The sequence below is a fragment of the Pteropus medius genome, unplaced genomic scaffold, assembly GCF_902729225.1.
Source record: "Pteropus medius unplaced genomic scaffold, Ma_sr-lr_union100, whole genome shotgun sequence".
In the NCBI taxonomy this organism is placed as follows: Eukaryota; Metazoa; Chordata; class Mammalia; order Chiroptera; family Pteropodidae; genus Pteropus; species Pteropus medius.
The window spans coordinates 26,066,116-26,082,247 of NW_024349519.1; the positions used below are offsets into that span (position 1 = coordinate 26,066,116).

At 32.5% G+C, this 16,132-nt stretch overlaps 1 protein-coding gene across 2 annotated transcripts in view; it reads left to right on the forward strand.

Moving 5' to 3' along the window:
• TRAPPC11 (trafficking protein particle complex subunit 11) overlaps nt 1-16,132 on the forward strand; it is a 41,864-nt gene that overhangs the window by 7,379 nt on the left and 18,353 nt on the right. For both annotated transcript variants that reach the window (XM_039882618.1, XM_039882619.1), the window contains exons 6-18: nt 3,411-3,510; nt 3,868-3,941; nt 7,002-7,098; nt 8,686-8,819; nt 9,453-9,600; nt 11,631-11,724; nt 12,467-12,546; nt 12,646-12,724; nt 12,807-12,861; nt 13,183-13,328; nt 13,723-13,784; nt 13,906-14,038; nt 14,449-14,579. In XM_039882618.1, coding sequence (XP_039738552.1) covers nt 3,411-3,510; nt 3,868-3,941; nt 7,002-7,098; nt 8,686-8,819; nt 9,453-9,600; nt 11,631-11,724; nt 12,467-12,546; nt 12,646-12,724; nt 12,807-12,861; nt 13,183-13,328; nt 13,723-13,784; nt 13,906-14,038; nt 14,449-14,579 — 1,333 coding nt within the window. The remainder of the gene's footprint in view (nt 1-3,410; nt 3,511-3,867; nt 3,942-7,001; nt 7,099-8,685; nt 8,820-9,452; nt 9,601-11,630; nt 11,725-12,466; nt 12,547-12,645; nt 12,725-12,806; nt 12,862-13,182; nt 13,329-13,722; nt 13,785-13,905; nt 14,039-14,448; nt 14,580-16,132) is intronic.

Below are 16,132 nucleotides of genomic sequence, written 5' to 3' on the forward strand. Positions count from 1 at the left end.
TCCTCAGATTTCAAATTTAGTATTGTTATGGAAACAAGAAACAGGATGTGGCTTCTGGCCTTAACCTCTGTGGTCTAGGAATAATGGAACATTTAAATAGGAGTGCAGTGTCAAAATGACTGATGTAAAAAGCAAGTGTTCTGGATCCAAGACCTCCGAAATATGGATGTGAGCACAGGGGTGCATGAGGCAGTTCATTAGAGAGGACGGAAGACATTATTAGACCCTTTCTTCATCTTCATATTTTCTCAAGATATTTGCTGAATATCTATCTTCATACTCTGATCTGGGAGGAATTAACAGTTACTGGTGGCCCCCTCACTCATTGTGTGCTTTCAGAACATTTTGATGTATTTAGTACACATGATACAAGCTGTCCATGATTTGATTAATTTCGTTTAAAGTCTTGAAGTGATAGAATGTTTATAAAACTTGTGTAATGTATTGAGTGGGAGAAACTTTTCTATTTCTGAGGTTCACTGATGATTTCAATGCAAAATACTTAGAATTGTCACACTTAAGAGTTAAGCATTTTTCTTTTATGAAAAGGTAAGTGTTCTAAATTCTCAGACTTTTCCTCTTAGGAAAACAGGCTGTCAGTGTCATGCTAAGCAGCAGATTTTTTAAAAATTGTACTTTGCCTTTCAAAACAAAGATGACATTTTAATAAGTCAGAGGAAAGTTGTGCTGTAGAGAAAGTGTGTCTCAGCATTATTTTCTTTTTTGAGACCAGTTTAAATGTGTGGTATATATAGTTATTTGCTATCATCATCAATTATACTCTTAAAATTATTGGAAACAACCTTCTGACTAAAATTATTTCAAACAAAGTTTAAATGGGTCTGAACTTGTTAGAATTATAAAACAACATATACACATATGCAGATTCATTTGATTAGATTTTGGGCCTCTGGTCTGTTTGCTTTTTTATAAGAATTGGGACTGCTGTATACATTTTGATGGGTGGGACAGTATCGAAGATATGGGTGACTCTCCCTTCTCCCTTTATTGAAAAAGCTGTAGGGAAAAGAAGGATGTAATGAGTGTGACACTCTTGCTGCTATTGCTTCTGTTGGTCTTACTCCCTTTGTTTTCAGTCTTAAGCTCAGGTTCTATCTTCAATTGTAACTTCCTTTTAAGTACACAGTAGTTTTCTTTGCCTCCTAGAGGTAATGAATATTTTTCCCTATTAAATAGTTGGCAAAATTCAGGAAAGCTTCTTTTAGACTTAAATTTGCATCTGTAGCTTAGAAGCTTGAATGTTCTTGACCAGAAAACCAGTAACTATTTCTCAGTGTTAGTCGTGTCTTTTCAAAGTTAATCTATAGAGACTTATATGTTTGCATACTTTAAAAAGTGTGCCTAATTAATGTGCTAGTGTAGTGGTAGCAGAAAGGGGACTCCAGATTAACCTTGTATGAATTTTGCAGAGTGAATACCACATACCCTCTGATAAATCACTACAGTAGGAAGCTGCTTATTATCAAAATTTTAATGTGAATTATCTGGTAGGAGAAATTCTATTTGGAGACAGGTCAAATAATAAATTTAAAGTGTAGATGTCTGTGTTTTATATGTGTGTGAATAAATACATGTATGTGTGTCTGTGTGTGTGTCTTACATGGTTCGAAACAAGATTAGGTTCCTCCCTTCATGGAGGGACTAATCTACAAAGAGACTGAAAACATCCATGATAAATACCACAGAGCACTGCAAGTGTAAAACCTGTGGTACAGTTTGTAAGTCCTGTAGGATTTCAGAGAACAAATGGATAGATGTGGCCTGGGAAGGCTTTAAAGAGAGGAAGGACTGCAGCTGTACAGCGGAGGTTTAGATGTGGGGGAAGGAAGTAGTGGTTATTTGAGGACAGAGGAACATCATGAAAGAGCATGGGTATTTAAAATTCAGTGAGTTTAAATCACTAAATGAGAAGACAGTTCGTTGGATTTTACGCTGTAGATTTCAAAGTCAAACTCAAAGTCTGTTTCCTCCCCAAAAGCATTCTTAATTGTTTGATGTTACCTTAACAGTATGATGTTGGAAACCTGCTAAAAGAATTGGTTTTCTCACTAACCTCCTCATATATTGACAAGATCTGTCATTTATTTGTTTATGTTTTAAATTGGTCGTTCTCAAAAAAAACAAAACCCTAAAATAGCATCGAAGTGTATGAATTAGGGAAAGTCTTATACTTATTGTATATTCAGGAATGTTTCTATAACTATTTAATGTTATATTTAAAGGGAGAGAATGATTTGATTTTGTATAACTAAGTTTAGAGGAAATAATAGGATTTATCAGGCTTACGACTTGCTATTAATTCTCTGTATAGCTGTTTAGAGATGTTTTATCTCTGCGTACACATCCAACTTGAAAACTGAAACCAAGCTTATCTTTCATCTTTACTGACATAATCTAGATTAATAATACAGATTTCTCTGTTGAGAAGAATTTTTCTTTAATCATTCAGAATAACCTATAGACATATTTTTAGCTACCATAAGATTAGACATTCTAGTCAGTGTCTTATTGTTACTCATTTATAAAACTTTAAAGTTCAGCTTAGGTTATCAAAAGTCTTTCAAACATTCAAAGTTAAAATCTAACAAATTATTTTCATATTTTAAAAAATTTAAAACCGTAGCTTCAAAAATAAAAAATCTTAACCCAGAAAGTCCAATTTAAAATATATCTAATTAAAAAATTTTTGACTTATCCATTTTTTTACATACTTTCTTAGATGTTTTTAAACCCTTTGAATACAACTTCAAAATTCTGTTTTATTCTGAGGAGAAACCTTGAACTTCCACCTTTATCTGACTGTGACGTTAGCTTTCTTTCATGGCCTAGGCAGATATTTTTGAAAAATAATACTTCACGTCACAGAGGAGCTTTGAGTTGTTTATCCGTCTCTGGCCAGATTTTCTTTGTTTCTATGTAATCTCAAAGTTATGGAATGAAGCGAGATTTAAATCATACAAATGTTCTTTCACCTTATTTGCCGATTCTCATTTTTGGTCTTTTTCCCATTAGTTTTCTTATCCTTTAAACCTTAAATATTAAAATCATAAATAGTCAAATCTAATTGAATATTGGATATTTGTTTCCTTTAGACTTCTTATTATAAAATGATAAAGAGAGAAGTAATCTTAGAGATGAACTCATTTTTACAAACTACAAAAAGTTATCTTTACCAGTTACTTTTTGGATTGTAAATAATTTTAAATGGTCTTTAAGGAGTCTTAGTTTTAGACTTTTTAAATCTAGAAATGCAGGTTATAATTTGCTTCACTTTTTATCTTAATCATGAGAAAAACTCAGAATTTTACTTTCATTTCTTACAGATATGATTCTTGAAAACAGTTTGGTTTAAAGTAACTTTAGTATTTTAATGTTTTTTTTAAAAACAGATTAGAAAATGCCTTTTATGAACATGCACAAACTTATTACTATAATGAGATCAGACGAGTGAAATCTCATAAAGAATTTTTGAATAAAACAACACACCAGGTATGTGTTTTTTTCCTAAAGAAGGAAATTATGGGCGCATTCTAGAGCAAATTAATCATCTCTGATTATTTTTGGTGATATATTAAGTATCTTTAATACTTTGATTTTTTAAAATGGCTTCAGTACTTTTAAAATTTTTTTAAAGCATTTAAAAATGTATTACTTTTTGTACCTTTTGCCCTTAAAGTTCTTAAAGATAACTTTTATAGTTTTCTTAGCTGTACTTATTTATTGGAATAGTAATTCTTGAGCTTTAATTTTGAATATTTTCTTTCATGTTATGTCTCTTCATAAACACTATACTTTTTACATTAAGAGAATATGTGTAAGAATGATTTTTTTTCTGTTGTTTTTCAGCTTTTATTTGTTAGACATCAGTTCAAAATAGCTTTCTTCAGTGAGTTGAAGCAAGATACACAAAATGCTCTGAAGTAAGTTTTAATAGTTGTCAAACTAAATTTTTCTTACCTTTATGTCAACCATATATTATTGGCAATTTCTGAATCTCTACCAAACTTTAATTTTAAAATGTTTATGTTGGTTTAGATTCAGGTATGTAGTATTTGGTTGTCTAGAGATGAATAGAATATGATATTTTGGGATTTAAAAAAAATTCCATTTTCAGAAGTAAATTTCATGGTGTTATAAGGCTTGCTGCTCTACTTTAATTAAATTTCATGATCTAAAGGCATGTAATATTAAAAATTTTGCTATTGACTATTATTTGTATATTCAGTAAAATTCTTGTGTTGACTAGTTTATGAAATTAAATATATATTACACATTATCTAAATCAGACTATGAATTTGTTAAGGTATATAGTATATTTATTTTATTCAACCGATTTTATTTTATTTTATTTTTTTGGTCTTTATTGAAATAAAATAGACAATTAGTTGCTTGTATTTACATTGTATAATTTGGTGAGTTTTTTTCCCCTTACAGTTGGCATACAATAATATACCAGTTTCAGTTGTATAGCATATTGATCAGAGGTACTAAATCTAGTACCCCTCATCCGCCTTACATATTTATTACAACATTATTGACCATCTTCCCCATGCTACACTGTACATCTCCATGTCTATTCTGCAGCTATCCATTTGTACCTTTTAATCCCTTTGCCTTTTTTTTTGCCGTCCCCCAACCCCTCTCCCATCTAGTAGCCTTCTAAATATTCTCTGTATCTATGAGTTTATTTCCGCTTTTGTTGTTGTTGTTGATTTTGTTCTTTAGATTCCACATGTACACAAAATCATGCGATATTTGTCTTTCTCTATCCGATTCATTTCATTCACCGCAATGTCTTCTAGGTCCATCAAGGCAATGTCTTTTTCCATCCCCCTTCCTTTTAGTCTGTGTGTCTTTTAATCTGAAGTGAGTCTCATACAGGCAGCATATGTAGAGATCTTGTTTTCTTATCTATTCAGCCACTCTATCTTTTGGTTGGAGTTCTTTTTTCCATTTGAGGTACTTGTAGATAGGAATGTAGTTATTACCATTCTTTACTCCTGTTTTCAATACATGTTTCTTCTTAAAAAAGTCTCTCTAACATTTCCTGTAATACTGGCTTGGTGATGATAAATTCTTTTAGCTTATTTTTGTCTGGGAAGCTCTTTATCTGTTCTTCAACTCTAAACAATAGCTTTGCTGGATAAAGTATTGTTGGTTGTAGATGCTGGGTCTTCATCATGTCGAATATTTTGTGCCAAGCCCTTCTGTCCTGCATAGTTTCTTTTGAGAAATCAGCTGCCAGTCTTATGGGTGCTCCCTTGTAGGTAAATATCTGCTTTTCTCTTTCTACTTTTAAGATTCTCTCTTTGCATTTAACCTTTGGAATTTTAATTATGTTTCTTGGTGTGAGCCTCTTTGGGTTCCTGGTTTTGGGGATTCTCTGAGCTTTCTGTATGTCTATTTCCTTTACTAGCTTAGGGAAGTTTTCTATCATTATTTCTTTAAATATATATTCAACATCTTGTTCTCCTTCTTCAGATACCCCCATGACGTGGAGATTTTTACCTTTAATAGTGTCCCATAGGCTCCTTAAATCATTATTGTCTTGGCTGCTTCTTTCTTGCCATTTTGATTGTCTTTGGCTTTTCCATCCTTTATATAGGTCATTTGATCTTCTTTTTTATTCACTTTGTTTATTCCTTTATTCATTTAATATACTTTCATTTCAGATAATGTGTTCTTCATTTCAGACTGGTTCTCTTTTGTAATTTCCATTTTTATGTTTTTTATCTCTTTGTTGAAATTCTGACTGAATTCATCTACACTTCCCATAAGTTTATTGAGCATCTTTGTAACCAGTGTTTTGAACTCTGCATCTGTTAGATTACTTGACTCCATTATTCCTGGATGTCTGTTCTGTTCTCTCTTATGGTTTCTGCTTCTTTGTTTTCCCATTTTGGCTATCTTTCCATGTCTATTTCTATGTGCTAAGCAAAGCTCCTAAATCTCTCGATCTTATTAGTGTAGATTTGTGTAGTAGGTTTCCAGTGACACAGTCCTGAGAGGGGTTCAGCTGCAGGCCAGATTTAGCCCAAGCCTGTGCCCCTCCGGAGCCCTGTTAAGATTCAGTAAGGATACCACAGATGCTGTGCTTATAGTTGCCTCAAAAGGCCACACCAGAAACCGAGGCCAGCTGCCTCCAGTGTGAGTCTAGGCGCTGCTCAAGAAGGAGCACCTGACTCGTTGATGATACACTTAGATGTGGGTTGGGTGGGGCTGTGAGTTGGGGGAGGCAGGGTTTCAGGGAATCCTTTGGGCAGAGCAACCTCTGTTATCCAGTTTGATGAGGTCTGGGCTATGGCAGTGCTGAGTCTGTGCACTGGGAGTGGGAAGGGCTCAACATGAACAATGGATACTTCTGGCACTTCTGTATAGAGTGAACAGTTTTCTTTGCAGAAGACTGTTGAGATTTCCTCATTACCTACCACATTCAGGGAAGGCCTCCTCCTACCAGGCTCTCCTTTCTCACACATGTTCTCCTTCAGCACCAGCGAGTGGTCCTAAGGACAGTTCCCCTCTCCAGCCTGTGCCGGAGGCCAGAGATGCTTGGGTTTAAAAGCTGTTGATGTGTGCTGTCTTGATAGCACCTTTTGGCTCGTGTTTCTATTTGTTTGAGCTCATGACGATGCTTTTAAGAAATGCTTATCTTTTTAACAGAATGCTAATTTTTAAATTTAATTCTGGACAACTGTTCACTTTATTTTGTTTTTCAACTTATTGTCCGTTATTGACAGATGTTAATGACAGCACAGTGTGCACCTGATGGTACTATTTTTAGTGAAAAGTCATAGAATCCTCTCACACATTATTAATCAACATACTATTTTTCAGGAAATCAGAGATTAATACATATATGTTATTGAGCTTTTGAGTGCTAAGAAATGTTGAGTTAATATTATCTCTTATTTCTAATAATATTGTTTTTAGGAATCTTTTCTTAATATTTATAATTAACCACCTTTCCATGTTTATATTAGGAATTATAGGACCGCCTATAATCTTGTACATGAATTGAGAGCCCATGAAACTAATATTCTGGAAATTAAGACTATGGCAGGATTTATAAACTACAAGGTAATAGTTCTACATTCAAATAAAAATTTATTTTTAAGTATCAGATTATCTTTTAAAAGAAAAATTGAAGATCGAAATTAGTTACTTGCTCTGAAAAGTATTTAATTATGCTCTCTTATGTTCTTTATCTCAAAGATGCCTGATTCTTAGCAGACTGGTTGTAATGCTTGGTTTTGAGTTTATGGGTCTCATAGTTCTCACTTCTTTAGGAGGGTCTTTTGTGTGAGTGGGAGCAGGAATAAGTGAAAAGAAAGCCACCTATATCATTGAATTTTAAAAGGTGCAACATATTAGAACTATGTAAGACTTCCTTGGTTTAATGGCATAGCCATAGGAAAGACGCATGTAGTCACCTTTGAGGAAACTTTTATATGTGTTATTTATCCATTTTAGGATTGGATATGGTAGAAATAGATGCTCCCAGAAGGCAAGGGAGAGCCGTTTGTTTTGCTTTTAATCTTTCCATACTCATCGTTTAAAGATGGTTGAAACTGAAAGCAAATGGACCCTTTAATTTATTATTTCTGTAAGTGTAAATTGGTCCAGTTTTTACAGAGAATATTTTTGGAGTGACCATACAAATTTAAAATGGATATTCCCTTTTACCCAGCAATTTCATTTCACATGTGTTAAGACTTGAAAATTACATATATGAGGATATTTATTGCATATTGTAAGAGGAAAAGATTAGAAACAACCCAGCAATAAGCAACTGGTTAATATAAATTGTAACTCCAAACAATAGAATATATTATACGACTAGTAAGAATGAGGTAACTCTACATACTGATATGATATGAGGTCCAGGATATATTGTTAGGTGAGAAAAGTAAGGCACAAAGCAGCCTATTTAGTGAGATGCTATTTGTATAAAAATAATACTTTATATATAAATGCACATACACACTTGTGCATAGAATATATCACGAAACATGCTGGTTACTTTTGGAAAGGGAAATTGGATGGCTGAGGGACAGAGATAGATGTGAGGCTTAACTTTTCATGAATGCCTTTGTATCTAAAAAATAAAATTAAAACTAGTAATAAGCATATGGAAATAAATTTAAGCTTTGTTTCTTCTGTTTTTCCTTTTACCCTACATATACATATATTATTACTGCTATGAAATAGCATCCCTGATCAACAGTTTTAAGAATTTTTGTAATCCTTGTTTTATATGGAGGTTACTGTGCTCTGATTGTGCTACAGAAAATCTTTGGCTTTCTGACTGTTCTAAAACTGAAAATTAATCTGTCTTTTCTCAGTTTCCTTTTGGAGATATTTTATATTTGCCCATATTTTATGCTCTTCATTGGGTACATATATTTATTCTATACTTTTAAAAGGCTTTTCTAAGGTATAGAATAGGTTCAGTACAAATACTGAATAATTTATTTCATTTATCAAAGGGGCATAACCTTTGATTTTAGCATAACCAGTCTGATAGAGAAAATCAGTTCTATCGCAAAGAACTTCAGAGGTGGAAACTTTATAGTCTTTAAAGTTAGTCTCAAATTTTACACATTTTTAAATGAATATGGCTTTTGACTGATTTTTTTATTTTGGGGTTCATTTTACATTTTGCAGATCTGTAGGCTGTGTTTTCAGCACAACACGCCATTGGATGCAATTGCTCAGTTCAGAAAACACATCGACTTGTGTAAGAAAAAAATCGGAAGTGCAGAGTTGTCTTTTGAGCATGCTGCATGGATGTCTAAACAGTATGTTTTAAATTGTACTTTCAGAATGTTTAAAAAAAAATACTTGGGATTTGAAGGGATGGAATTAGCATGGACTTTGGTTCTAAAGTGAACTAAGATTTTTGTCAGTAAGTAGATTTTTAATGATCTAGACTTCAGCATATTTCCAGTAATAGATATTGATTCATACAGTTCCTTAATGGAAATCACTTAATTCATGGTACCATCTCTTTCATTCAACATCTATTGAGTTTCTACCATGTGTCTAGGTACTGAGAATGTAGCAGTGAACAGAACAAAATCCCTGTTGACATGAAACTTGCTGTTTGAGACTGCTGCTTAAAAATTGCTAAAACGAAATTATTCCCAGAAACAGGGATGTATTTATTTGAGTGGTAGGAACTACTAGTTTGATGGTATATTTATAAAGACTTGCTAGCACAGAAGAGCTGACTTAAATACAGAATTTATCTATAACCTACAATTAATATTTATTAGTATTTACGCAAGAAATCCCACCAATTTATAGTTCATCAATAGCAGTCTTTAAATACGATCTGCTAAGGTTATGGTTCCAGGATGAATAATTATAGAAGTAAGCCTTTTCTTTCCTTTTTCATTTTTTTTTATTTCTTGATTTTTTTTTTCTTTAAGATTCCAGGCCTTTGGAGATTTGTTTGATGAAGCTATTAAGTTAGGGTTGACAGCTATTCAAACTCAGAATCCTGGTTTCTATTACCAGCAGGCAGCCTACTATGCCCAGGAACGGAAACAGCTCGCAAAAACCCTCTGTAGCCATGAAGTAAGTTACCGACTCCCGTGTTATCTGGCATTTAGGAAATGGATTCATCTTCTCTTGAAAGAAGATAAGGGTGATTGGTGATGGTAATTTTTTCCAAGCCTTTGAGTATAATCCATTTTTCTCTTTTATATTTTCAGAAATTTATGAAAAAATAATTATGATTATTTTCAGGTTTAGCCTGATTACTCCATTTTCACCTGTAAATTAAACAGAAGTTTTTTTTTGAAGAACTGATTTGTGATTGTCAGTAAGTTAGTGATTTAAAGAAGAGAAAATTACTTTAAAATAGAAGCCACAGTCTAATCCATGTCACACTGTAAATCCAGTGTTTTTGTTTCTGTGGTCATGTCTGTAGGAGTTTGAAGGACCCTGAAGGCATGTGCTTTACTTTGATCCACCGGAGAGGACAACTTTGGACTTAGTTCTCTTCCTGGGATTTTCCTCTATGGAAAACTCTTAAGAATCTGTTTGAGGCATAATGTTAATTGCATAGTTTCTTAAGCTTGACATTTCATATTGCCTTTCTCTTCGATAATTATATTTAGATAAGTTTCCCTGTAAGTACCTTTAAAATAGGAACATGACGTGTACATACGTAAATACTTTTATATTCATATAGTTATATCACTGTATTTTCATTTTGCAGTTTTCTTCTCTGAATATAGGTGACTATTATCAAAAGTACTACTTAAAAAAATATTCCAAAAGTAGTTTGCATATCAGTACTTCAAATGGATTTTACCCCATTAAATTATGATATAACTAGACTATTTTCTACCATGTTATTTGTATGTAACATCACCGCATGTTTTATATTTTAAAAGTTTCGCATATTGTAATTTGAACTTAATATTTTAAAAGGTGATTAAAACTAGATTTTATAAGGATATGAGGAAATGGGCATTAACAAATATCCCTGGCTGGCATGTAAAAAAATATTTTTGTCAAATAATAATGTGAGAAGCCTCAAAATCATGCATGTCTTTTGACCCAGAATTTCATTTTCTGGAAGCCTAGTGCAGGTAAGAGATTCTAAAAGACAGGTACTAGGATTTATTTATAAAGTTGTTCTGACAGATTTAGTAATTATAATATAAAAAGTAAACAAGATAAGCAGCTATGAGGAGTTTGTTAAAATGTGGTATAGCAGGAAACTGAAAATAATGTTTTAGAATATTTAATGGTATGGTAAAATGTATAGAATATATATAAATGAAAAAAAGCGGGGTGAAAAATTATTCCAATTGATAATAAATGGTTGCCTAGAAAATCTGGAAGAATAATGTATACATTGTTAACAATGGTAATAGGTTTATAAGTAATTTAAACTTCTGGTCTTTTTATCTTTGGATTTTTTCTGCAGTTTTCAACATGTACTTGTATTACATTTTGGTTTCAGAAGGGAAAAGTTATAAAAAATTAAAGCAGTGTAAATTTGTAAATTCTGGTGTTAAAAGTACCCCTCCCCCACCAATACCAGGAGTTAAATGCTAGTGATAAACAAGGAAAATAGTTTTTCTTTTTAAGCTCTTTATAACATTATTTTCATTTACACAGAAGTACTTATACATATAGAATAAGCATCAAGCATTTATGATATATTTGTACTGGTTTAGTTTAACAAAGGTAAAAAATTGTAAAAAAGTTAGTTACAGTAAGTCCTCACTTAGCATTGTCAAGAGATTCTGAGACTTGAAGCTAATTGATATAGATAAGAATTAAGTTCCTACAGCATCTGATCAGTGTTATAAGGAAATGATATTGAGTGGAATGATGTTATTCGAGGACTTGCTGTACTGTGAAATCGTTTATCAGAATCAGGTTGATTTATTCAATTTAATTTTCATGAGGCAACCTAAATATTAAATGAAACATTTTTAGTTTTTGTGAAAATTTATGTTAAAATATTCACAATTTTGATATTTGAATGTGTTCAGTATTTGTATTAATGAAAACTATTCTATCAAAGACAGAGTTGATTTGTGATAAGTTACGTAAACTCTTATTTAGGATTGTGTTTTAATTTACAGGCTTCTGTAACGTATCCCAATCCTGATCCCCTAGAAACACAAACAGGCGTTCTTGACTTTTATGGACAAAGATCATGGCGACAAGGAATACTAAGTAAATAACTTTTCCCTCCTTCTGTTTCTCTCAACCTCAAAAGGCAAAGATTGCTGTCATAATTTTTCCATTGCCTGCATTAGGCATAACAAATTACGTTAAGGTAAAAATGTATGCTTTTAAAACATTTTTTGAGAGATTTTCAGTACTTTAGTTTTTAGGAGGTTTTGTTTGTATCACTACATCTCAGAATAACATAATCAAAGATGTGGGTATGATTAAAACATTTGGACATCTGTTGTCTTAAACAATACAATTAATAAGCCACCCTGATCTGTTTAAATATTTTAATTCCAGTTAACTTTAATGATTTGACATTTTAAAACAGCATTAACTTTATCATCTTAAAAATAATTTCTCTGCATCATTTTTGTGTTTTATACATAATTTAATTTGAGCAGTTTCTGTGGCAATTGAACCTAAGTGTTAAGAAAGTTTTTACTTTAATCTCCAGGAAGTTTCTTCTATGTAGAGAGTGATACGTAGAGTGGTATTCTTCAGGTGGTTGATTCTACCTGGCAAAAGAATATTGAGCTCAGTGATGATCTGTTCAGAACAGAGATCACAGAGCAGTTTCCATGCTAATGAAGCTGTCATTTAGAATCTTTAAAATTCTAGAATGGTTAAGAATTTTAAATACATTATATTAAAGTAAAGGATTCAAGGAGTGTACACACCCTGTGTTCATGTGGATTTATATTAAATGAGCTATCTAAAATGGGTTGCGTCTTATCTTATACAGGTTTTGATCTTTCTGATCCTGAAAAAGAAAAGGTGGGAATTCTTGCCATTCAGCTGAAGGAGAGAAGTGTTGTTCACTCTGTAAGTTCTTTTTTTTCCATATAAATAATTTTTACAGTATTCAAGGAAAATATGAAAGTATTTTTATTGGAATGTTTTATACTTTATCTTTTCTAACAGGAAGTAATAATAACTCTTCTGAGCAATGCTGTTGCACAATTTAAGAAGTATAAGTGTCCAAGAATGAAAAGTCATCTAAGTATGTATCCATACTAAGCTACAATTTCATGCAACTTTGAATAATATTTAATTATGTACATAAAATATTTTTTCCTTTATAGTGGTTCAGATGGGAGAGGAATATTATTATGCAAAGGATTATACCAAAGCTTTGAAGTGAGTCTTATTCACTATTTATTTTTAGAAGTATTCTGATTAATAGCAGAATTAGAGCAAAAATTTGTATTGGAGGATTTGTTATTTCCCTATGTATTTCTACTTCTATTAAACTTCATTTCTGTGATTTTCTTCAAGTACTGTCTGTTGCTACAATCGTTTTCAAGCTAATTGTGAATTAGCCAAATGTGAAAATACCTGTTAAACTATTTTAGTAAGATTTTTCTGAAGTTTATATAAAAAATGAGTAAAGCACTTCCTGAACTCTTCAAACTCTTTCTTGTGAAGCGGTTTCAGTCTGTCATATATTCTGTGTTCTAGGTTGCTGGATTATGTGATGTGCGATTATCGCAGTGAAGGATGGTGGACTCTACTCACGTCTGTATTGACTACAGCTCTGAAGTGTTCCTACCTCATGGCCCAGTTAAAAGATTATATTACTTATTCCCTAGAACTCCTTGGAAGAGGTAACTTGATGTTGTTTCAGTAAAATTCTGAATCTTTACAATTTAGCACTCTAAGCAATGTTATTCTTAACATTGGAAGAATAATTTAGTCTCATATTTGGTAGTGCTTTTACTGTGTGCAAGTCTCTTTGCGAATTGAGAGCCTCATCGTTAAGAACAAAATTCTTCTGTCTTTTAAAAATATGGCATAAAGTAATTTTTCAAGTAGAATTCAATGCAAGTATATATAAAGGGTATATAACTTTTAGAAAGTTGTGCCATCTGTCAGTTTTGTGGATTTGGGCTTAGCCATCTTAGAAGACATATTTATTTTATAATATTTTAATACCTTAAGGGGGGGTAGTGGACTTATTTGCCTGCCTTACAGTCATAATTTTTTCCTTCTTCATATTAGCTTCAACTCTGAAAGATGACCAGAAATCACGGATAGAAAAGAACCTCATAAACGTTTTAATGGTAGGTGAGAATTTCATTATATAAAATATGTCACAGGGATATGTGTACCTAGATCTGTATATCTTTCTATGTATGTATTTTTTATAACTAGCTGAATGAATGTTTAACTCTGTTGGTGCAGAATGAAAGTCCTGATCCTGAACCTGACTGTGATATCTTAGCTGTGAAAACTGCTCAGAAGCTGTGGGCGGACCGGATTTCTCTGGCCGGCAGCAATGTTTTCACAATAGGAGTACAGGATTTTGTGCCATTTGGTGGGTAGCCAACATCTATGGTATTATTTCAGGGGAATCATCCTTATTTCTACAAAATGAACAGATGCAGAAAAAGGGTTATGCTTTAACGTCTGGGCAGGTATTTTGAAATAAGTTTAACAAAATGGTTCTTTTTCCTTTAAAATTTTGTCAGTTGTATTTATATTTTAGGAGCAACTATGATTTTAAAATTAAAGATGATTTTGGAGCTAAAATTTATTTAAGTTTGGTTTGTTTTTAAAAAGTGAGCTATTTTTATGTCCGTTGAAATGCTTCATGTGCAGAAGTCAGTAAGACTGTCTAGTGTAAATGTGTCCTTTCCGCAGAGTTAATGTGGATCAGAGAATAGTGTTTGCGGGTCTAAGAGTCAGTGGTAGTATGTGACTCAGCCCTTTTTGTTATATTTCCAGTACAATGCAAGGCCAAGTTTCACGCCCCAAGTTTTCATGTTGATGTTCCTGTGCAGTTTGATATCTATCTGAAGCCTGATTGTCCACATCCCATTAGGTTTTCTAAGCTCTGCGTCAGCTTTAATAATCAGGTAATGGTATCCTTAATGTGTTTTTACCATGGGTGTACCTTTTTGTAGCTTATGTTAAATTAGAAAAAACAAGCTTGGTAAATTTCAGGTCTTAATGATTTCATAGTAACAAATTAAAAATTAATGTATTTCTAGTTCTCAACTTCTATATCAGCAATTCAAGTTTTACACTTCCCCACTCTAATTTTTGTTTTTGTTCCATGCTTATGTAATCTAAGAACTTTGTCCATTTTTTGTAATATATAACTTGAATTTCAAATAACATGTTTAGAAGAAATATAATTTTCAAAATCATTTGTTTTACAATTTAGCATTTATTAGATTTTTTGTTATAAAACTATTGTATATTTGATGTTAAAGAGAAATGAAGTGGAATAGATATAAAATGAAAAGTAAATGTATAAATGTACACTCTTCCATTTCCATTCCCCAGCGCTCATCACTATTAACTTCTTGAATAGTTTAGACATTTTCTGTGCACGCACAACTTTTTTTTCCTTCAGAATTGGGATCATACTATATTTCCCACATTTGGACATTTGCATAGTGTGATAGTCAAGTATTAGGTTACATTCTAACTTTCAGCTATAAGCTCCTTAATAGCTAGTTACCTTCTGGTCACCCAAAAAGTATATTGAGCCTTTAACCAGCAAGGATTTATTGAGAGTTATAATATTCTTAGCATCATGGTGGACCTGTAAAAGTTTAGCTTTAGTGGTGGGAGATAAAGGGATATAGAGACATTTAAAAGTAAGTCTGGATTGCTGAGTATATGTAGAGGATAAAGAATGGGGATAGGATGAATAAAGGACAGGGCCTTTTTTTCCCAAGCCGAAAGCTCTTTCTTTTATTTATTTTAGAATTAATTTTTACAGCTTTATTGAGATGTGACATATAACATTATGTATAAGTTTAAAGCGCACAACATGATGATTTGATACACATATATTACAAAATGTAATCACCACAGTAAGGTTGGTTAACACATCTATCACCACATATAATTACCTTTTGTGTGTGTGATGAGAACAATAGGATCCACTCTTGTAGCAGCTTTCAAGCATATAACACAGCGTTGTGAATTATAGTCACTATGCTGTTCTTTAGGTCCCCAGAACTTATTTGTCTTATAACTGGAAGTTTGTACCCTTTGACCAACATCTCTTTATTTCTCCCATCCTTTGGCAGCTACCATTCTACGTCTGTTTGTGTGAGTTATAGATTCTACATATAAGTGAGATCATACAGTATTAGGACAGGAGCTTTTGTATATGCTTTGTTTTCTACTTTGATTAGCTTCCTTCCTCTCTTTTCTTCACATATTTCTTCCTCATGTTTTATCCTCTAAAGCCTCACTTCCTCAGCTATACCTCCCCTGACCCACGTGACCAGTTGAACCTAGCCAGGCTTGCACAACCATTCATAGTTCTTGTTACAGCTGTGGTTTCACGTTTGTGTGATTATTTGGTAAATTACTTGTCTTCCTTACTAGAATGTAAGCTCCCTGAGGACAGATAATTATTTTGCTCACTATGAAATATTCTAAATGGAAT